This window comes from Salmo trutta, chromosome 6 (assembly GCF_901001165.1).
Source record: "Salmo trutta chromosome 6, fSalTru1.1, whole genome shotgun sequence".
NCBI classification, from domain to species: Eukaryota; Metazoa; Chordata; class Actinopteri; order Salmoniformes; family Salmonidae; genus Salmo; species Salmo trutta.
The window spans coordinates 50,190,806-50,212,312 of NC_042962.1; the positions used below are offsets into that span (position 1 = coordinate 50,190,806).

General features: G+C 45.5%; 1 protein-coding gene across 1 annotated transcript in view; it reads left to right on the forward strand.

Moving 5' to 3' along the window:
- The window catches only part of LOC115195139 (pericentrin), a 54,187-nt gene that overhangs the window by 1,879 nt on the left and 30,801 nt on the right, over positions 1-21,507 (forward strand). Inside the window, exons 2-10 of the mRNA XM_029754945.1 lie at positions 1,721-1,900; positions 2,585-2,779; positions 16,425-16,574; positions 16,736-17,523; positions 17,644-18,018; positions 18,102-18,594; positions 18,784-19,173; positions 19,270-19,584; positions 19,678-19,821. Coding sequence (XP_029610805.1) covers positions 1,721-1,900; positions 2,585-2,779; positions 16,425-16,574; positions 16,736-17,523; positions 17,644-18,018; positions 18,102-18,594; positions 18,784-19,173; positions 19,270-19,584; positions 19,678-19,821 — 3,030 coding nt within the window. The remainder of the gene's footprint in view (positions 1-1,720; positions 1,901-2,584; positions 2,780-16,424; positions 16,575-16,735; positions 17,524-17,643; positions 18,019-18,101; positions 18,595-18,783; positions 19,174-19,269; positions 19,585-19,677; positions 19,822-21,507) is intronic.

The window sequence follows — 21,507 nt, forward strand, 5'->3', positions numbered from 1 at the left end:
AAACAAATGGGCATGACATGGGTTACAGTAGGCTTTTTCATGCTGTACTGAATTGTGAAATTGTCAGTGAGCCACTTATGGCAGCTGTTGCTATGGTGACGTGCCAAGTCTGCATCAGTTGTCTTTTGATTTGAGGCCAACCAAGCTCCGGTCTTCAGTTTGAACACATAGCCTACATACGTACACACACAGCTGCCTGTCTGATAGTGTTAGTGTGTAGAGCAGCATGTTCGACTACAGCCAAGTCTCACTTTATCACAGTCAGACACAGGAGGCTGCGGATGGTGAGTGGGAGTAGAGTGGGTGTGTACAGTATCTGCTGAAAGCTGGGCGGACTTCAATCGAGTTGAACCGCCCACATGTAGAGATCAGGCATTGAAAAACGCGCACACACACACTCATGTGGGTCAGTAGCACTGCTCAATGCAACATGATTCCTGGGGCTGGACATGGCATGAGTCGGCTTGTTACGGGTTTGCTTGGGTTGGAACTAAACACGTGCTACCACATTGACACACACTTTGGGCTCGAGACAAAGCTCCTCCTGCGTTCTCTGCTTTACACTGCCATCCCAACCCTCGGCAGGAGGTTGAAGTGTCATATTGAGACTAGTGTGCTTGTCTGCCGTGTGTGTGTGTGTGTGTTGTCTTATCTGTGTGGGATTGATAGATTGGTCTGATGGTTTGAAAAGGAGAGAGAGGCTGCGTGGGGGAGAGAGAGGCTGCGTGGGGGAGAGAGAGGCTGCGTGGGGGGGAGAGAGAGGCTGCGTGGGGGGGAGAGAGAGGCTGCGTGGGGGGGAGAGAGAGGCTGCGTGGGGGGGAGAGAGGCTGCGTGGGGGGGAGAGAGAGGCTGCGTGGGGGGGAGAGAGAGGCTGCGTGGGGGGGAGAGAGAGGCTGCGTGGGGGGGAGAGAGAGGATGCGTGGGGGGGAGAGAGGCTGCGTGGGGGAGAGAGAGGCTGCGTGGGGGAGAGAAAGCGTCAGAGGTGGAGCATTATAGGAGGGTCTCTGAACCACTGTAATCTGATTTAAGCTGCTTATAAGAGAGAGAGAGACGGGGATGTTGAACGAGATGCAAAGAGAGATTGGATGCACAATTACACTGACTGAATCAGTGCACTTGGACTTCAAAATGTCAGGAGGTTTTTCCGATCGCTTTGTTAGGAACCTTGTTGCCCAGTGATAGTGGTTTTAGGAGATCCACGGAGCGATGCTGGGAGGTTGACTGTTGGGGTTGACTGTTGGGGTTGACTGTTGGGGTTGACTGTTGGGGTTGACTGTTGGGGTTGACTGTTGGGGATGACTGTTGGGGTTGACTGTTGGGGTTGACTGTTGGGGTTGACTGTTAGGACTAAGTGGAGGCTGGCTGGTTGACTGCTTTGGACTGGCAATGTGCTGGGGCTTTCATTCTCTCTGCTGGTTCAATCAGGGATGTTACCTGAGTGCTGGGAAGATGATCTGAATCAAACTCTTGTTCTTGCTCATTGGGCGGATGAAAACCTTCACCCCTTAAACCTCTAGCCTTTTCTGACTTCTTAAATCAATGGGATGATTGATTGGAACTTTGACCTTTTATTCCTTGATCGGAATGATGGATTTGAACTTTGATGGACTTTGGTGAACTCTAACCTCTGACTTCTAACCCCTAACATGCTGATAGTGTGGTGGTGTTCGGCCCTCCTGACCTACGTGTCCCTCTACCTCTCCCTGTCCTTCCTGCGTAGCTTGCTAGCTTCCGACAGAAAAGGGCAAAAGGCGACGATCAAGTCGCGCAGAAAAAGACGCAGAAGAGGAAGGGCCCGTCTCCAACGCAGAATGACGGCCCAGCGCAAGGTCGCCCCTTAGGGATGGACCTCCAGACAGACAGCAACGCCACACAGCAGGACCACATGTGTAACCATGAGGTGAGCCTCTGGTTGAATTAATGAAAGCAATGTAAATATCCACACTGTTACGTAGGCTGACTGTGTAGTTTAATGCAGCATTTCGATCATAAGGTCTTTGTCAGATTTTATTGTATGCCAATCCAATCCCAACTCTATGAGCATGTATCTCCATGGGTCAGAGCATGTCATTCGTTTCTCTGTGGAATCAAAATGAAAACGATTCACAAGACAGATTGGCTACGGTGTCTGACTCCATATGTCTCAGCGTATGGATGTCCACTCGGCAGCCTCCTATGCTTTAAGAACCCCGTCCCCCCCAGTCCTCTAAACACGCACAAGGTAAAAATAGGTTGCTAAACACAAAGATGCTTGTGGTGGCTGGTTGTCATAGCAACATGAATGGGATTACTGTGAACTCTATGTACAGGCTTTAAAGGGAAAGTCCACCTAATTTCATGGAAGTAATAAAGCAAGCGTGTTCAATGAGGTGGGTTTGTGCAACGCTAGAACAAAAGCCTGCACCATCTGCGTCACCCTATAGCGCTCAATGGCTAAGATTAGATAGTCACGCTGCTTTAATAAAGGTATAGTTCACCCAAATGATCAAGCTTGTCTGATTTTATAGATAACCAAGCAATTAGTCTATGAATATGTGCAATATGACTAGGTTTACTTAACCCAAACTTTTTTTTAACCCTTAAGGAATCACAATGTTTTGGGGAGACAGATCAGAGCCATCTTCCAGAGGTCCAGTGGAGCCAGGGGCACTTGGAGCAACACCATCCCCAGGAGGGAAGCCATGCCCTGGGGAGGCAGGCGGTCAGTGGGCATTCTGAGGAGATGGAGGTTGTGGGAGAGGAGGTCCTAGTGGTTCGCACTGGAAAAGATCAACTCAAGGTACTGAACTGTACTTACACACACGGTTTATTTAAGCAATAAGGCCCGAGGAGGTGTGGTATATGGCCAATATACCACGGCTAAGGATACAGTGCTTGGATACAAACCCCCAAGGTGCCTTATTGCAATTATAAACTGATTACCAACGTAATTAGACTAGTAAAAAGTTGTAAAAAATTGTTGTACACATGCTTTACGGTCTGATATACCACGTCTTTCAGACAATCAACATTCAGTCTTTGTCTATGAATTAGGAAATATGGAAAGCTTTTCCTATTGTAGGGGATGGATGGGAGAGAAACATCTTGAATTCTATTTTCATTATTGCTGGAGAAATGACAATCGTGTTCTAAATTAGGTCCTAGGAGAAATGGGTTAGATGTGTGTTCATATGCATGCCCTGCAACAAAAGTTACACACACTTCACTTGTGTGTTGTACCTCTTTTCCCTCCTTCAGGGAACAGTAGTTATATTCATAACTTTATGGTTAGATGCACTTGTTTGACACACACCAAACACACACACCAAACACACATACACACCACACACCACTCCTAACTGGGTTGGGTATTTTCTCGTTTGGATTAATTTGTTCTCGTGCTTTTTTACCCATAAGAACCCGGGGCTGCTTCTGAATAATTAAAGATAGAGTGCCTTCAGAAAGTATTCAAGCCCCTTGAGTTATTCCACATTTTGTTACAGCCTGAATTCAAAATGGATTAAATAGATAATTTTTCTCACCCATCTAAACACGATACCCCATAATGACTAAGTGAGAAAATGTTTTTAGAAACGTTAGCAAATTTGTTGAAAATGTAATATAGTAATATCTCATTTACATAGGTATTCACATCCCTGAGTCAATACGGAAGTCTCTAAGAGCTTTACACACCTGGATTGTACAATATTTGCCTATTATTCTTTTCAAAATTCTTCAAGCACTGTCAAATTGGTTGCTAGAAAACCATTTAAGTCTTGCCATAGATTTAACTTGGTAAGCAACTCCAGTGTAGATTTGGCCTTGTTTTTTAGGTTATTGTCCTGCTGAAAGATGAATTCATATCTCAGTGTCTGGTGGAAAGCAGACTGAACCAGGTTTTCCTCTAGGATTTTGCCTGTGCTTAACTCCATTCCATGAATTTATTTTTTTTATCCTGGAAAAACTCTCCAGTCCTTAATGATTACATACCCATAACATGATGCAGCCACCACTATGTTGGAGTGGTACTCAGTAATCTGTTGTATTGGATTTGCCCCAAATATAACACTTTGTATTCAGGACAAGAATTTAATTGCTTTGCAACATTTTTTGCTGTGTTACTTTAGTGCCTTGTTGCAAACAGGACGCATGTTTTGGAGTATTTTGGGGTACGTATTTTTGGGTTCCTTTCACTCTGTCAATTAGATTAGTATTGTGAAGTAACTAAATCTACAATCCTACATTTCCCCTATCACAGCCATTACTCTGTACCAATAGGTGTCCTTCTTTGTGAGGCATTGGAAAACCTCGGTCATTGTGGTTGAATCTGTGCTTGTAATTCACTACTCATCTGAGGGACTGTTAAAGGAATTTTATATCTTTGATGATAATAATCAATAATCAATTCGCCTTGACTAATGCCCAAGGTTTGTAAGACAATGGGTTAAAATAATTAGGCAAGGACTCAGCTTTCTGCAAAAGGTATCTGTAGCTTTTATTCAGAGAACGTTCTCCCGTCCGGATAACAAAACAGTCATTATATAGTTCTTGCTTTCTTACGCACATGCATTTACACACACTGTTGGTGACCTGCCTCCCCCACAAACTTCTCACACTCTTTATCACTCTCCCGAGCTCGCCTGTTCCTTTCCCTCAAGATAAGAAATGCTTTGAAGCTTTCACTCCCAGGACCATCTGTCTCCTGGTGTCCCTCGTAATTGCATATACACATTCCTTTCCCTATCACATGGTTCCTGAACTTTCCAGAACTAATCAAACTTATCTATCCCGACATTGATCATTACATTGATTATTCATTAACCATTCTGTATGACTAATAATTCATCATGGTCTATTGATTCATTTACCTTTAATTGATAATTCTCTTATCAATTCCACCCTTAAATGATTCAATAATTCACCATGATTTGATCAGATGCTATATGAGAACCATACTAATCACACGCTATATGTAAATGCAATAATCACTCGCTACATGGAAATACATCACACACTATATGGAAATACATCACATCACACGCTATATGGAAATACAATACATCACACGCTATATGGAAATACAATACATCACACTACAATGATTTAAACAAGTCCAATACATGAATATTCCTCATATTCATCCATTACTGTCCTAGGCCTATTTCCAATTATGACACTTCTGTTTAGGATTTTCATCATAATTTTCATTTAAGGAACAGTGTATCTAAATGTTGAAAATTGTTTCATCAAACATTGGCTCCTCGTTGTCGAAAGAGACGGAATCATCTCCCTGGCCTGGAGGCCCGCAATCGCCATCCCACTGATCAGAGCTCGGAATAGGTCCATATCTCACCATCTGCTGCGTCATCGATCTCTCTAGAGTCCTGGTGATTAAACCTCTCACACATGGGACGAGACAACATCCACACAACACAAGCACACTCATACAGGTGAAAGCAGCCCACAATACAGTACTGACAACACTTTTCCATTTTCCAAACATGTTGTCAAACCATCCCGTGATGGAAGCGTCTACCCCAGAGTTTTCTGCCAACTCATGGGCTAGAGTGGTTAAACCTGCCAGGGCCTTAGTCACTGATCCGTCTGGAGCTGTGTTATTGGGGATGTAAGTACAGCATGCTGATCCAAATATCACACATACGCCACCCTTCTCAGCCAGTAACATATCCAATGCGATTCTATTCTGCCATGCCATTAGACTAGTAGCGTCAGTCTGCTCCGCTAATCCTTTAATAGCATCTCTAGTATAGTTGATGAACCGCTGCTGATTATAATATATATAATTGATCCAATCTACATTCTTATTGAGAGTTGACCACCAGAAAATGCTAGACTCCAATCCTGCCCATATCTGATTTCTAGCTTTGAATTCGTCTGGCACTCCCCTTGGAACCCCAATACTGTCGATGTATACTCTGTCGTCAAAAGACCCTGACGGAGAGCTCCTTTTCATCCTTTGCCCTGTCGTGAGATCTTGATGTTGGATAAGGGTGAATGGCATCCCTAACTGTACCAGAGCACATGTGCCCGACCAATTTGTAGGTAGAGTTGGCCATAATTCCACCCCCCCACACAACCACCAGACATCAGCCCTTGGTTTTTTCATTTTACTGAATTCCTCAGAGCTCAACCATCCTCTCAAATCCTTCAAAGTCCCATCCGTTGTGACATTCTCAGTCCTGTTACACCTAGCCACCTCCCCCACTCTTCTCCCCTGAGGGTTGTACCTGGCTAAACAATAATAGTCTCCTCCTGCTACAACAAATGGAGGAAGGCTAGACCTAATAGCCACATGAGGATACAAATAATGTAGAGCAATACAGCTGTCATTGTCCGGCTTTCCTACTCTCATGAAAAGCTTTACCATACACGCTACTCCCTTAGGTGAGTTAGTTCCATCGAGTGGGAACGGAACTGTTGTTAACCGGGGTTTAGCTGTTCCACATGCATAGCACTCCTCCTTAGCCATGGACCTTGCTGTATATTGTATCCATTCCATCCACAAATTGGTATCCTCAAACCCTGTTTCTACCTCCATGACTTCTTTGAGATCCTTAGTCTGAATTATCTGCACTGGTCCTTGATTTTTGAATATTCCACTGGTAATGTTCATTTTCTCATTGGAATAGCTGGTATCCTGGCTATCTGTAGATCCATCAACCCCTCTAGCCTCTACTACCCGGAATGGCACCTTAGTGTCAACATTAGTCTGGTCAAAGCCCACATACTATAACCCGATATCCTCTTTTCTAGCATCCTTTATGGTTATTCGTACCTTTATACAATACCTCCCTTGCTCTGGATTGCAGTCAAAAACTCTGACCTTTACTACACTCCATCTATTCGTATATTGGGAATGGGTATTTACATATCCTTCTCTCTCAGTGTGAGCTATAACCTCATCCCAGGAGTTACATGGGGATCTACACAGATATCTCCCCCAAAAGGTCAAAGTCCTAGACTGCCAGTTCGTAAGGGACCCTATCTGGTCTACATAGAATTCAACGGACACATCCTTCCCGAACTCTACTCTGACCTCTTTCTTCCCCAGACTGAGTGATCTCAGGTGTCTTGGTGACAGTAAACCCCATTTCTCTCCATTATAGGTTAAATTACCTTCTCCTGCCTCCTCGAGTGGCTCATGGTGTATTAGGAATATGGCTCCCACAATTAGACAGCTCAGACCGGTCAGTACCCCTGTAAAGGCCCACCCTTTTCCCGAGAACATATCACTAGCCAGAGGCCAACCCATACTTCCACTTCTATTGAACGCACACAGTGAGGATCGGCGGGTTAGGGAATCTTCGTTAGAGAGGTGACCCCCGAGCCCTATTGGTTATCGGTTCTTCTCCTAACTCTGTGTTTGTTCGTCAGTGTCAGTGTGTCTTACCCTCTTGCAGTGTGTAATATGGACCCAGGTCGTTCTTTCTGCTATTCGTACTGCAAAGGCTGTCACCAGTAGCACCTGGTATGGTCCGTCCCACCGGGGCTGCTTCCAGTCCTTTTTCTTGAGGGATTGGACCCAGACCCAATCTCCTGGTTGGATCTTATGTGTCACCTTCCTCTGCAGCTCTCCTGCTGGACATAAAATCTTTGACATACGGGTGTGGTTAGTAAATAATTTCCTCATGTGTTCTGTAATTGTGTTTTCTGATTCTACATGACCTTGATCAGGCTCTCCTAGTTCAGGCATTCTATAGGGCCTCCCGAACACTTTCTCGAATGGAGATAATCCATCTTTATCCGGGGTTATCCTTATGGTCATTAACACTATGGGTAAACATTGTACCCAGTTTTTCCCTGTGCTCATGTGAGCCTTCCTTAACCTAGATTTAATGGTGCCGTTCATGCGCTCGATCAGACCTGCGGATTGCGGCCTATAGGAACAGTGTTTCTTCATATTTATCCCTAACTTCTGCCCTATGTTATCTATGACTTGATTGGAAAAATGAGACCCATTGTCCGAATAAATGGTTTCTGCTAGGCCAAATCTGGGAATGATATCTTGGCATAGTGCCCTTGCCACTGTTAATGCATCTGCCGAGGAGGTGGGGAAAGCCTCTACCCACTTAGTGTATTTATCTATGATAGTTAGACACCACTTCTTTCCTTCACTTTTAGTGAGTTCAATAAAATCCATTTCTAGTTGTTGAAAAGGATATTTCGCCCGGGGGTATTCTCCCTGTGGCACCCTCTGTCTACCTTGATGATTATTCTGCGCACAAATAACACATCTGGAACAAATTTTTTTAAGGTAGTTCGTGATCCCGTACGTTACAAAGTGTTTTCTTATTGTTTCCACCATCCCTCCTGTTGATACGTGGCTTTGCCCATGTATCAATATTGCAGCGTATCGAAACAATGACTTAGGTAATATAGGCAAGTCCCCCTGATACCAAATTTCATCCCTATACACGGCTCCCAACTTTTCCCATTTCAAAATTTATTTTACTGGCGCTCTGGACTGGCAATCCCTCAATAGGGTTCTGTCTATCGTTATTGGCTCTTTAAAAAATTGTTGTATCGGTGACTGTGGCTTAAGGCCTGCTTTCTTGGCTTCCTGGTCCGCCCTCCTGTTTCCATTGCTAATACTGTCTTGTCCTGCTGTATGCGCGTCGCATTTACAAATGGCAAGTTTTTCTGGTAAAAGCACAGCATCTAAGAGATTCAAGATCAACCGGGCATGCGTAATGAGTTTTCCCGACGTGGTTACCATTCCCCTATTTTTCCATTGAGCTGCAAAGACGTGTACTGTATTAAAAGCATACGCACTATCCGTATAAATGGTCACTCGTTTACCTTTCCCTAACTGACATGCCCGGGTGAGTGCCACAATCTCTGCCTGCTGCGCCGAATAGTTCCTAGGCAGGGGCTCTGCTTCCAAAACCTCAACCTCTGTCACTACCGCATAACCTGTTGCATTTGTGCCATCAGGGTTCTTCCTTGATGAGCCATCTACAAACATAGTCAGTTCACCATCCTGTAAGGCTAGGTCTGTTAAGTCAGGTCTTGGTAAAACCACCTTCTCAGTCTCTGTTACACAATTATGAGGGCTGCCATCTGTCCCAATTGGAAGTAATGTGGAGGGGTTCAATGTAGTACAACGTTCAATTGTTAAATTAGGCATGTTTAACAGAATTATCATACATGACAAATGTCTTGCTGGTGACATGTAAGCCATCTTGTGTTCCAATAGTAGGATGGATACTGCGTGTGGTACCTTCAGAGTTAGATCATGATAAAGTACCACTGAAGCAGAGTCCTCCACCGCCTGTGCAGCTGCTACCACTGATCGTAAACATTGTGGCATAGCCTGAGCTACTTCATCTAGTCTGGAGGAGTAGTAAGCAATTGGCTTGTTTTTCCCCCCATGTTTCTGTGTTAATACAGACGTCATGAACCCCTCCCTGCAATCCACCGTTTGTGTAAAGGGTCTATCATATCTGGGAAACGCTAAAACTGTACTATCTGTTAACAGTTTCTTGATGCTAGTAAACTGCTCTTCTGCCTCCCTATTCCACAGTATCTTTTCTCCAGCTGCCATTGCTTTACCATATATTAGTTCACTGAGCTTTCCAGTCTGTAATGCAAAGTGGGGAATCCACGCACGGCAATAGTTGATCATACCAAGAAAACTCATCATCTGTTTCTTATTGAGTGGTTTTGGTGCTTCTAAAATGGCCTTCTTTCTAGTCAGGTTTAGTGTTCTACCTTGCTGTGTTATGGTGTGCCCTAGGTAGATGACCTCCTCCCTCCACAGCTGCAACTTTTTCCTACTGACCTTATGGCCCTGCTCTGCTAAGAACATTAACAGAGCCAGAGTGTCACTTTTACAGCCCTCTTGGGAGGAATTTGCCACCAGAATGTCATCTACATACGTCAAAATTTGGCTTCCTTTTGGGGGTTCAAACTGGCCTAGATTTCGAGTAATTGCCTGGTTGTAGATCGTAGGACTTTCGGAAAATCCCTGGGGAGTCCTCGAGTACGTCCATTTGCTCCCTAAAAATGTGAACCCAAACCACCCTTGGCTATCGGGGTGGACTGGAATGCTAAAGAAAGCATTTGCCAAATCGATCACCGTGAAGTATGCACTCTCGGGTTTCAATTGGTTCAACAGTGTATGTGGGTCTGGCACACGTGGGGCCCGTGGAATGATACTCTGGTTCACCCCTTGTAGATCCATAACCATTCTCCAATCAGTACTTGGTGCCGCTTTTCTAACTGGAAAAAGTGGTGAGTTACAAAATGCTTCATCCCCTGGGATGATTACCCCTCCTTTCCTTAATTGTTCAAAAATGGGAGTGATTCCTTTTATTGCCTCGGGTTTCATGGGATATTGTTTCTGATATGGCCTATAATCAGATTTAGGTACAACCCTAATTGGAACTACCCCTTTAATTAATCCTACATCTGCTGGACCTTTTGACCATAAGTATTCCGGTATTCCTCCTAACTCTAATTCCTGTTCTTCTGTCAACAGGTATTCCCCCCCTCAGTTCCTAACCCCCTCGTCCAGATGTACAGCAGGAACACTATTTGCTCTCCAATTTAATTTCCTGCGATACCTCTTGGTGGAGGGACTGTGTTGATCTTCACTACCCATCTCTACCCAGTCTGTTATTCTTTTCCCCTGTGACACCCACTGACCCATGTCCTCCCACCTTTCTGAGTGCTCCCTTGCGAGAGACACATGGGGGCTCTCTCTCTCTCTGAACAATGTCTGGATCTGTGGGAGTAGCTCCACCTCCACAGCCACATGAGTGCTGTCATAGTGTAGCCACCGTAACCCCACAGATCTCTCTGGGATTTCGAACAATGCTTCCTCATAGACAGGATCTGGACCTGGGCGTTTGTTATACCAAAGAGTACAGTGCAAATCATCAGGTCTCATTTTAATGAGTCCTGGCGCCAGTTGGTCTGTTAGCTCCATCAAGGTCTTAGGTATATCTGTTATTCCCCCCCTCAACAAATCCTGACTGTACCAATAACATGGTTCTCCATCTCCACAGATGACCATATTATCTTTGACAATGTATGCCTTCATTCCCCTCTCAGTGGGAGTGACGGCCACATTCAGTTTAGTCATCACATCTCTGCCTAACAAATTGACTGGGCACAGTTTGGATATTAGAACAGGGACAGTGACTTCTCCCCCAGATGACTCATGTTTCAGGGCTATGGGAGCTGATAACCGTTCCATGAATTGATGTCCTGATGCTGACCTCACTATTATCTGTTCCCCATGACTTTTTATCCCTTTGGGAGCATCGTCTGCACAGATTGCTGTGCGACACGCCCCAGTATCACACAGAAATTTGATTCTCTCTCCCATCACTGTCAGTGTCAAATAGGGTTTTTGTTCCTGTTGTAATGCCAAATCAATTGTAACCAATTCGAAAACTTCACAATCACTGTTTGTAAGTGAATTCTGAGACTCGTCCTTCCCCTCACTAGTGTCTGTTCCCCTGCTCTCCCTAGTTAGTCATGCCTCATCCTCCTCCTCTGAGTCTGGCTGGGGCCGTCTGACCTTCCTCTCTTTGTCTCTACTCCCTCTCTGGCCTTGCTTGTCCCTGTTTTTGTTACAATCTCTACCAGAATGGTTTCCCCCCCTGCAGCGGTTACACGGTGCGTTACACTGTCTAGCAAGGTGTCCTAGCTTGTGACAATTGAAACACTCGTATTCCCCTTTCTCTCCTTTCCTGCTATTCAGTTGTCTTTTGTCACCATTACCATTCCCTGCAATCTCTCCTAGAGCGGCCATCAGATATTCTGCTCCTTTCCTTTCCTTCTTCTCTTTCTCACCTTTGCGAAGTTTCTCATAGTGTACAGCATATCTCTTCACTTCCCTCAAATCTGCTAGCCCCCACCCCACAAGGTTCTGTTTGATGGCGCGACATATCTCGGGACGCATTCCACTGAGGAAAGCAATTTTTAATTGCTGATAATATGGAGCATCAAATCCATCCACTACCGGGGTTTCTATTAACCCACTGTTTGCGTTGAACACGTCCTTTAATCTCTCTAGGTATTGGCTTATAGTCTCACTGTCTTCTTGTTTACACTCGTGAACCTTACAGAAATCTGCATGTCTGTGATAGTGGTCCCTCAGATTATTACACAGCTGTGTGACTTTCTCGACATATTGTCCATCTATCGCCCAGGGCACTACTATCAAATCCCCATTCCCTGGTATCCAATTTCCCCTAACTGCTGCCCAATCTTTTCCCACCAACTGTCTGACTGCTCGCTCTACTTCACCCGTGTTTAGTTTAAAGCTGGCTGCCAGAGCCTCCAAATCTCTCTTGAACCCATCCATTCCTGTCTTGGGATGTCCTACCCCTTCTACTGCCCTGGCTACATCTCTCTGAGTCCATGCTCTATATACCTCCAGTGTCGGCCCCTGTCCTTCCTCCCCAGCTCGGGGGTTAGGTAAGGCTATTAGAGGGTATTGTCTGACTGCCCTCTCCTTCTCCCCTATCTCTTCCGAATCATTCTCACTTTCCTCTTGTCTATCTCTATCCGGACTTTGGTTATGAGAAACGAGTCTACTGAGGGCCCTGGGTTGTGAGGCTCCACTAACACCCTCTCTACCCCTAGTTGTCATCTTTCTCTCTCCCTCCGTTCCTATCCACTTTTTCAATAAAGTTGCTAAATCCTGTCCAGCTACTTGTTTTTCTTCCTCTCTACCTCCCTCGGCTCCCTGAGGACCAGCATATGGGGGAGGGGGTATTGGTACGGGCGGCACTTGATGTGGTAGCCTCCGTCTCACCACCACCACCTCCCTATCTGGGTTCTCTCGCCATCCCTGGTCAGCCAGGGAGGGGTATAATTCGGGTTTGGATGGTGTCTCAGTGGGAGCCGTGGGAGTCCTCTCTGTCTGCTCCTGGCTACCCAAACATTCTTTTTTAGTAACACCCTTACTTTTGGCCCCCTCCGCTCTCTTTCTAGCTTCTGCCAGCCAAACACGAGCGGTGTCAAGCCCCTCTCTGCGCTGCTTCTCTGTCTTGCCCCCACTGACCTTATGTATTTGTTTTACCATTAATTCCAATCTTTCAACATTTAAACATCCATCAAAATCATACTTCTTCCTCCATCTTTGCCCAAAATAAATGTTTCTTTTATCTTTTCCCAGCATGAAACGTTCATCTCCCGTCAAGACCGGGATTCCCTTAGAGGATTTACTACCCATGTTGCTTAAATCGTTTAAAGTACACCCGTATTTATTCTGTTTCTTCTCCCAATCTAGAGTTTTAGAAATATTATTCGTAAGAACCTTAAACTATGTGCTTTAATTTATACAACTCCGAACCAAATACGATCAGTGTCTACTCGTTGTTAATCTTTAGGTGTATGCTATTTTACCGTTATTAACCTAGAATTTTGGGAATAATTATTCGCATTCTATCCTGACATATTGTTTATATCTCACACGTATACGACTATAAGTTCTTCTTATTTTCCTGTCGTTCCCTGTGACTCTTGACTTTATCAATATATCTTTTATGTGTAACAACACCTATTAATTTCCTTAATTATCAATATAGAGATGTTCTGCTAGAATGATTGATCCCCCACACCGATCCTGATTTACAAACACCTCAACCCGTTTTATTTTTAGGTTTTACTGTCTGTTTTTCTTCTCACGATTGTTGACTGGATTCTCCTCACATGCAATCACTCATCCCAGCATAATCACTCTATCTCTCTCGAAACTTTATCTATAGAGGGGACTCTTGATCGGACATTAGGTCGCACACGTATGCAACTGTAAACTACTTTCCAGGGGTCGTAAAGCCCTAGTTAACAGCCTATTTATCTGTTGCTTCATGTAACTCTTGACACCAATATCTGTATCTCACTCCGCCATATTAGGTCTCACTTCACCCAAAGATATCAGACCCAAAGCCGTATTTAGGTACCGACTATCCCCCTATGGACTCTTAACCCTTTTACGTTATCAGGTTTTCACCATAAGACTTAGTTTAGTTTTATGCAGTGGCCACAGTTGCCCAGGGTCGATTTCGGACCCTATCTCTCTTTCGAATTCGTATCTTTCTGAAGTTACAACTGATTCCTGTCTTCCATTCGCGCAGAATACTTGATTCCCTTTAAAACCGATTTTTCTCCACGCGAACTTCTGAAGCCAGGTCACCAGCTAGAACATTCATCGATTTCAGCGTCTAACACCCAGAGTACATTAAAATCCTCTACTTACTCCCTCCTTACACTCTCAACAATCGCTCTTGCCTTACACTCTCAACAATCGTTTTTGACTTTCACTCACAACAATCGCTTTTGCCTTGCACTCTCAACAATCGTTTTCTCATCACTTGCCAACACCCAATTGTCTCCCTTATTCCATCATGCAATGCAGACATACAGGTGTATTTCCCATTTCATCATACAATGCCGACATACAATGCAGACACACAGGTGTATCACTCATTTCACTATGCAATGCAGACCTATAGGTATATCACTCCCCCCTTATTTAATGTAATCATACAGGTGCTATTCCCCAAAACTATGAATAAAGTCTACTAACCTTATAATTTGCAGCTGAGGTTTTCAATGTTCGTTGAATTTCGTCACCACCTCTGTCGCGTACCAGTTTGCCACCGGCCTGTAAAGAACCCACAGAAAAGGGCCAGGTCTTTGATTTACGGATTTTTCATCCGCCCGTGCACGGTTTCGGTGTCTCCTTGGAACGACAGCGGCGGTTTGAAATCCGGCTCGAAGGACCAATTGTTAAAGGAATTTTATATCTTTGATGATAATAATCAATAATCAATTCGCCTTGACTAATGCCCAAGGTTTGTAAGACAATGGGTTAAAATAATTAGGCAAGGACTCAGCTTTCTGCAAAAGGTATCTGTAGCTTTTATTCAGAGAACGTTCTCCCGTCCGGATAACAAAACAGTCATTATATAGTTCTTGCTTTCTTACGCACATGCATTTACATACACTGTTGGTGACCTGCCTCCCCCACAAACTTCTCACACTCTTTATCACTCTCCCGAGCTCGCCTGTTCCTTTCCCTCAAGATAAGAAATGCTTTGAAGCTTTCACTCCCAGGACCATCTGTCTCCTGGTGTCCCTCGTAATTGCATATACACATTCCTTTCCCTATCACATGGTTCCTGAACTTTCCAGAACTAATCAAACTTATCTATCCCTACATTGATCATTACATTGATTATTCATTAACCATTCTGTATGACTAATAATTCATCATGGTCTATTGATTCATTTACCTTTAATTGATCATTCTCTTATCAGGGACCTTAGAGTTAATTATGTGTGTGGCAAAGAGATGAGGTAGTCATTTAAAAGAATTATGTTAAACACATTGGACACAGTGAGTCAATGCAACTTATTATGTGAGTTAAGCAAATCTTTACTCCCGAACTTATTTAGGCTTGCCATAACAAAGTGGTTGAATACTTATTAACTTAAGACAGTTCAACTTTTCATTTGTAAAAATGTAGAAAAACATAATTCCACTTCGACATTATGGGGTATTGTGTGTAGGCCAGTGATGACAAATCTCAATATAATCAATTTTCAGGCTGTAACGCAACAACCAAGTCTAGTGAATACTTGTGAAGGTACATCTTTCTCATCCATGTTTCTTTCTCTGCTCTCTCCCTAACTTCCTCCCTCCCCATTTCTCCCAATTTCCCTCTCTACTCTCTCTCTCCCGCTCTCTCTCTCCTGCTCTTTCTCTCTCGCTCGGCTATACTTTGCATTCCCCTTGCAATCATATTTGGCATTTAGCAGACACTTTTAATCCAAAGTGATCAGAATAAAATGTAATAAAGGTGTTTTACGTCTGTGTGCGCGTACGCATCTCTCTCTCTGTGTCTGTCTGTCTGTATGTCTCTGTCTCTGGCTGTGTCTCTGTCTGGCTGTGTCTCTGTGTCTGGCTGTGTCTCTGTGTCTGGCTGTGTCTCTGTGTCTGGCTGTGTGTCTGTGTGTCTGGCTGTGTGTCTCTGTGTCTGGCTGTGTGTCTGGCTGTGTCTGGCTGTGTGTCTGTGTGTCTGGCTGTGTGTCTGTGTGTCTGTGCGTCTGGCTGTGTGTCTGTGCGTCTGTCTCTCTGTGCGTCTGTCTCTCTGTGCGTCTGTCTCTCTGTGCGTCTGTCTCTCTGTGCGTCTGTCTCTCTGTGCGTCTGTCTCTCTGTGCGTCTGTCTCTCTGTGCGTCTGTCTCTCTGTGCGTCTGTCTCTCTGTGCGTCTGTCTCTCTGTGCGTCTGTCTCTCTGTGCGTCTGTCTCTCTGTGCGTCTGTCTGTCTCTCTGTGCGTCTGTCTGTCTCTCTGTGCGTCTGTCTGTCTCTCTGTGCGTCTGTGCGTCTGTCTCTCTGTGCGTCTGTCTCTCTGTGCGTCTGTCTCTCTGTGCGTCTGTCTCTCTGTGCGTCTGTGTCTGCAGCAGTTACAGGCAGCAGTAGAGAAACGTAATGAGATCATCAGCAGACTGAGCTGTAACCTGCAGGAGGCGCTGGAGAGCAGAGACCAGGTACAGCAGGAGGCCTTCTCCCTCACTGGACAGATACAGGCCCTGAAGATGCAGCTACAGCAGGTACACGCTCACACACACACTTCAAAAAGTCTTTTTTTTTTTAAACAAGTACAGTACACATGATTGTGATTGGCAAAATTAAAAGTGTTTTTTTTTTTATTGTACTGCTATTAATGAAATAATGAATGTATGCTCTTCGATGTCCCTGTTGTCTTTTCCAGACCTCTCAGTTCTTTCGCTCCAGGACCCAGTGGGGCTCGGAGCTCTCCCTAGCCCAGCGGCAGGCCTCCCGGCCTGGCCACAGCTCCCACGACCCTCCCTCACTCCACAACCACCTGGAGGTCCCAGTAACAGAACCAGGGAACCAAATACGCCCACTCAGAATGGACCATGAACAGACTGGAGCTGGGTGTGCGAGCCCAGAACAATGCATTGATCCTGAGATGGATGTACCGATGCACACATTGAGGAGAGAGCTGCTAGAGGAGAGGGAGAAAAACCAGCTCATTCTTTCCCAACTAGAAGAGGAGATGAAAGGGAGGGAGGAGGAGAGGAGAGAGATCCACCAGTACAAGGAGGAGAGGGAGGTGTTGAATAGGGAATTGCAGGAGCTAAGGAGGAGACTGGAGGAGGAGAGGGAGAGAAGGAACAAGAGGGAGGATGAGCGAGAGATCAGGGAAAGACAGGAAGAGGAGAAGAGGAGACTTGGAGAGGAGGTGCAGAGAGTCCGACAGCTGTTGGGGGAGAGGGGGAGAACGAGAGAGGAGTTGGGATTCAAGGCTTCTAAAGACAAACTTAACCAGGCAAAGGCTAGTGTGGAGGAGGATGGCGAGAGGGAGGAGGAGTGCCTTCTAGACCTGTCCCTCCCCACTGATGGCACCCCACTGTTGGAGTGCTACCTGTCCTCGGCCCTCCCCTCACACACACACTTGTCCTGGGCCAATGAAACTGTGGAGGAGTGCAGCCTTCTGGAACAGCACACCCTGCTGGACAACTCTGGCAGCTACAGGTCAGAGGGAAATTACTCTGTTTTTGCTTTTATGGTGGATTTTCCACCCCATACAAATCACATCTCCTAATCTCTCTCATTTCAGTCCTCTCATCCCTCTCTCCCTCCATCCCACCACAGGTTTGAGTTGGACAGTGACATCATCAGCGGTGGTGACCAATCCCAGCTGTCCTTTTCGCAGGAAGAACAAACTCACTTTTATGTCCCACAATCCACTGCACAGTCCCCCCACCCCGACCCTGAGAACGAAACCTTGCCCTCTTTCGCCTCCCAGTGGCGGAACGACCCCCTCTCTGTCTCACGAGACGCCAGCGAGACCTCTGAGAGACTCAGTGAGACATGGGAGAGTCAGGAGGTCTCAGACCTGGGCAAGGAGCTGCTCATCCAGCAGTGTGGAGACCTCAGGGAGGAGGTGGCTCTGAGGGAGAGGGAGAAGGAGGTGGTGATGGAGGAGTTGAGGAGGAGCGCTGAGGAGCTGGAGGAGGCCAGGGCCAGGTGAGTGTGTTATAGTGTGTACCTGTCTACCATATCTTTGTGTTGGAGAACTTACAGCTCATGTTCATGGTGTGTGTGTGTAGGTGGGCCCAGGTCTCCGAGGAGCTGCAGGAGGCGCACTGGGAGCTTGAGGAGGAGCGAGAGAAGAGGAAAGCTGAGGAGGAGGTCAGCCTGAAAACACACGAGGAGGACAATCTGAAGAACAGACTCTGCACCTTAACGGAGGGGAGAGAGAAAGAGATGGAGAGACTCAACTCCTCTCTCCTAGAGGAGGAGGGAGGTACCCTCCTCCCCAGCCAGGAACGAGTGATGGAACAGCTAAAAGCGGAGAAATTTCTCCTCCTCGCTCGTCTTAAACAGCAGGAAGAGCTGCTCTCCTCTGTCCAGTTGGAGAAAGGAAGCAACAAGGAGAAAGAGGGGGAGCTGAGGGAGGTGGAGGAGGAGAAGAGTGTCCTCCTCTCCAGGTTGAAGCAGCAGGAGCAACTGGTCTCCTCTCTGCAGGAGGTGAAACAGGCAGGAGACTCTGTCTCCTCTGAAGTCCAGGCTCTGTTTGGACGACAGCTGCAGTCACTACAGGTGGCTAGGAGCTTTCTTCTTCCTCTTTTTCACTTTTTCCTCTCTTCCTCCATCTCCTCCCCTCTTCCTCCCTCTCACTCTTGTTTCTCCTCATCTTCCACTCGCTAATCCTGGTGTTTTTCTCTCCCTCTAATGGATTTGATTGGTTCTAATTGGGTACAAGATAATAACCTAGCCTCTCCTCTCCAGACCCATCGTGACCCGCTTCTAGCCCTGCTGGAAGAAACTAAATCCAGGCACAAAACCACCACCACCCTCCTCGGTCAGAAAACCCTGGAGCTCGACACCGCTCAGAAAGAGATGGACAGAGTCCAGAAGGAGGCGGAGACAGCGAGGCAGGAGGCGGAGGAGAGGGAGAGAACGGAGGTAGAGTTTGAGTTGCTGTGTCTGAGACAGAATCTGTGGAACCTGGAGGAGCTGCAGGCCCAGGGAGCGAGGGAGAGGGAGGAGGGCAGAAGGAGAGAGGAGGAGCTGGACAGAACCATGCGGAGGATGGAGAAGGTGATGGCGGAGGAGCTGGAGGAGTTCCAGAGACAGCTCCGAGCCAAGGAGAAAGAGGTGAGGAGGAGTAGGATGGTTGTGAGGAGGAGGAGGAGGATGATGATTAGACTATGATATGAATTTGAACCTGTTCAGGAAGTACTGAACAGACATGATATGAATTCTCTTTTTCAGGTGGAGGAGGAGAGGGAGAAGTGGGAGGAGGAGAGGCAGGAGAAGGACGAGGAGGTGCAGGGGGTGAGACGCCTGCTGGAGGAGCAGCGGAGGGAGAGGGAGCAGGAGGTGAAAGCGCTCCTTGAGCAGCAGATGCGGTCTGTGGAGGAGGCCACAGAGGGACTGAGAAGATCTCACAGTGAGGATGTGCAGGAGCTGCAGGAGAAACACCAGGAGGAGGTGTCTGAGCTGAGCGGCCATATGGAGAGAGAGCTGTGTGAGCAGAGACACAGTCTGGAGGAGGAGCAGAAGAGACAGATCAGCCTTATCAAACAGGTACACACACACACACACACCACAACAACCTATACGCATACCTGTGTGCTGCTAGTCATCCACCCTCTCATCTCTCTTGTTTTCTGTCTCCAGGTGAACGAGAGAGAAAACCAGAGGATGCTGTCGGAGATGATGTCACAGCAGAGGGAGGAGCTTAGCCGTTTGGAGGCAGAGCTATCAGGGGAACAGAGAGAGAGCCTGGAGGCAGCCCACCAAGCAGAACTACTACAGATACAGGTACACACACCCAACCACCCCTACCAGGTTTTCCGTTAGCCGGTAATAGCTGGCCAGTTGTCCCAAAAAATAAATAATAATCACATTGCAAAATAATTATTTTTACCATATTCATTGATGGAAATACCAGACTATTTAGTGAAATTCAATTAGCGCGCGTGTATTTTCGTTGGTCGTTATGTTTATCACACACGCACAGCATACAGATACAGAACTTAATATGAGCGGAAAATCTGTCAGTGGCGAGCTGCTGCTACAGGTCCTCAAACAGCTCATTCCTTCCTGCTGGAGTGAAACATGCTTTTATAAGCCCAATCATTGCGTGTTAAACATTTTGATGGCCACGATTTTAGAAAGAGCTATTTTAATTTCTCTACTGGTAATTGTAGCTCGCTTCCCATTCGCCATTCAAGTACAATAGTAGGCAGGCTTCAATCCATCACATTCCGCTTTACAATGAGCTGGAGGCAGTTTGCATTTGGAGAAAATATTGTTAGTAGTTTGAAACCTGAACGTTTTACTTCATTTTATGAGGCATGTCTTGCATTGCTTCAAAGTAGAATCCGACCATAGAAACGTGGAGGCCATTATTTTACCAAGACTTTCATATGCCATTGTCCAGTAGCCAAAGGCACAATCCTAGTCATATTAGTAACCCATGCTAGTTGCTGCATCTTTAGATCTCCTCTCTTTCTAAATGTTGAACAGATATTTTCATCTGTCACATGAAACTGTTTGCATTTTGCGGTGTGCTTTTGACAACTGTGTTCCCCTGCTAATTGCATTATGGAACAAACATGCGTATCCTACTGCTTTGGTGCGTTGCTGCACTTATAATCTGAATAAATAATAGTTTATTCAAATGTTACGCTAAATGTTCAGATCTGTTGCATTGGCCTCATTGCTTTTTAACGTTTATTTTTATGTCGCTTAGCCTACTGGTTGTATGAATTTGGGATCTATCATCCCACAACTGTCCCAGAGTCTGCTTGGAATAGTATTTTTCTTTCTCCCACAGAACGACTAGCTGACCAATAGAATATCTTAACTTTTATGGTCAAGATTGACATACGCTAGTGATTTTGCTCTTCGTTACTCGTCTTGTTGGCTGAGGAATTGTAATTGTGACAGGTAATCTAACATCTCCAAAGTGCTCATCGGTTTTCGGTAAGGATGCATGTCGTTGCATCCTCAAGTTGCATGTTCTGTTAAAGTTGCAATATGTAACTTTTTGGGAGACCTGACCAAATTCTCATAGAAATGTGTGTTAGAGATCTGTCATTGTCATTGAAAGCAAGTCTAAGAAGTGGTAGAGCTGTTTTATTTGCGTTATTTCTATGCTTCCCATTAAGATATTTCAGTGGTTTAGCTGGTACAATGATGTTCTACACTTTACTTGCTTTATTACATAAACTGAAATTAAGCAAACTATTTGAATTTTAGCAACCAGGAAATGGCAGAGCGATCTTTAAAATGAATAAGCATAATCAAAATGTGTTTTCTGTCATTCTGAGCATCGTGGGTGTACGCCTTAATTAGGTCACGCACCCAATGCATATGGGTCAGGTAAATTTCTCATGTGTTCGTTAAATTAAAATGCTTCCTTCAAATGTCCGGCGTCACATTTTCCTAATGGAAACCCTGCCCCCTACCTACCTCTTTTTTTAAATTTTTTTTTATATCTAT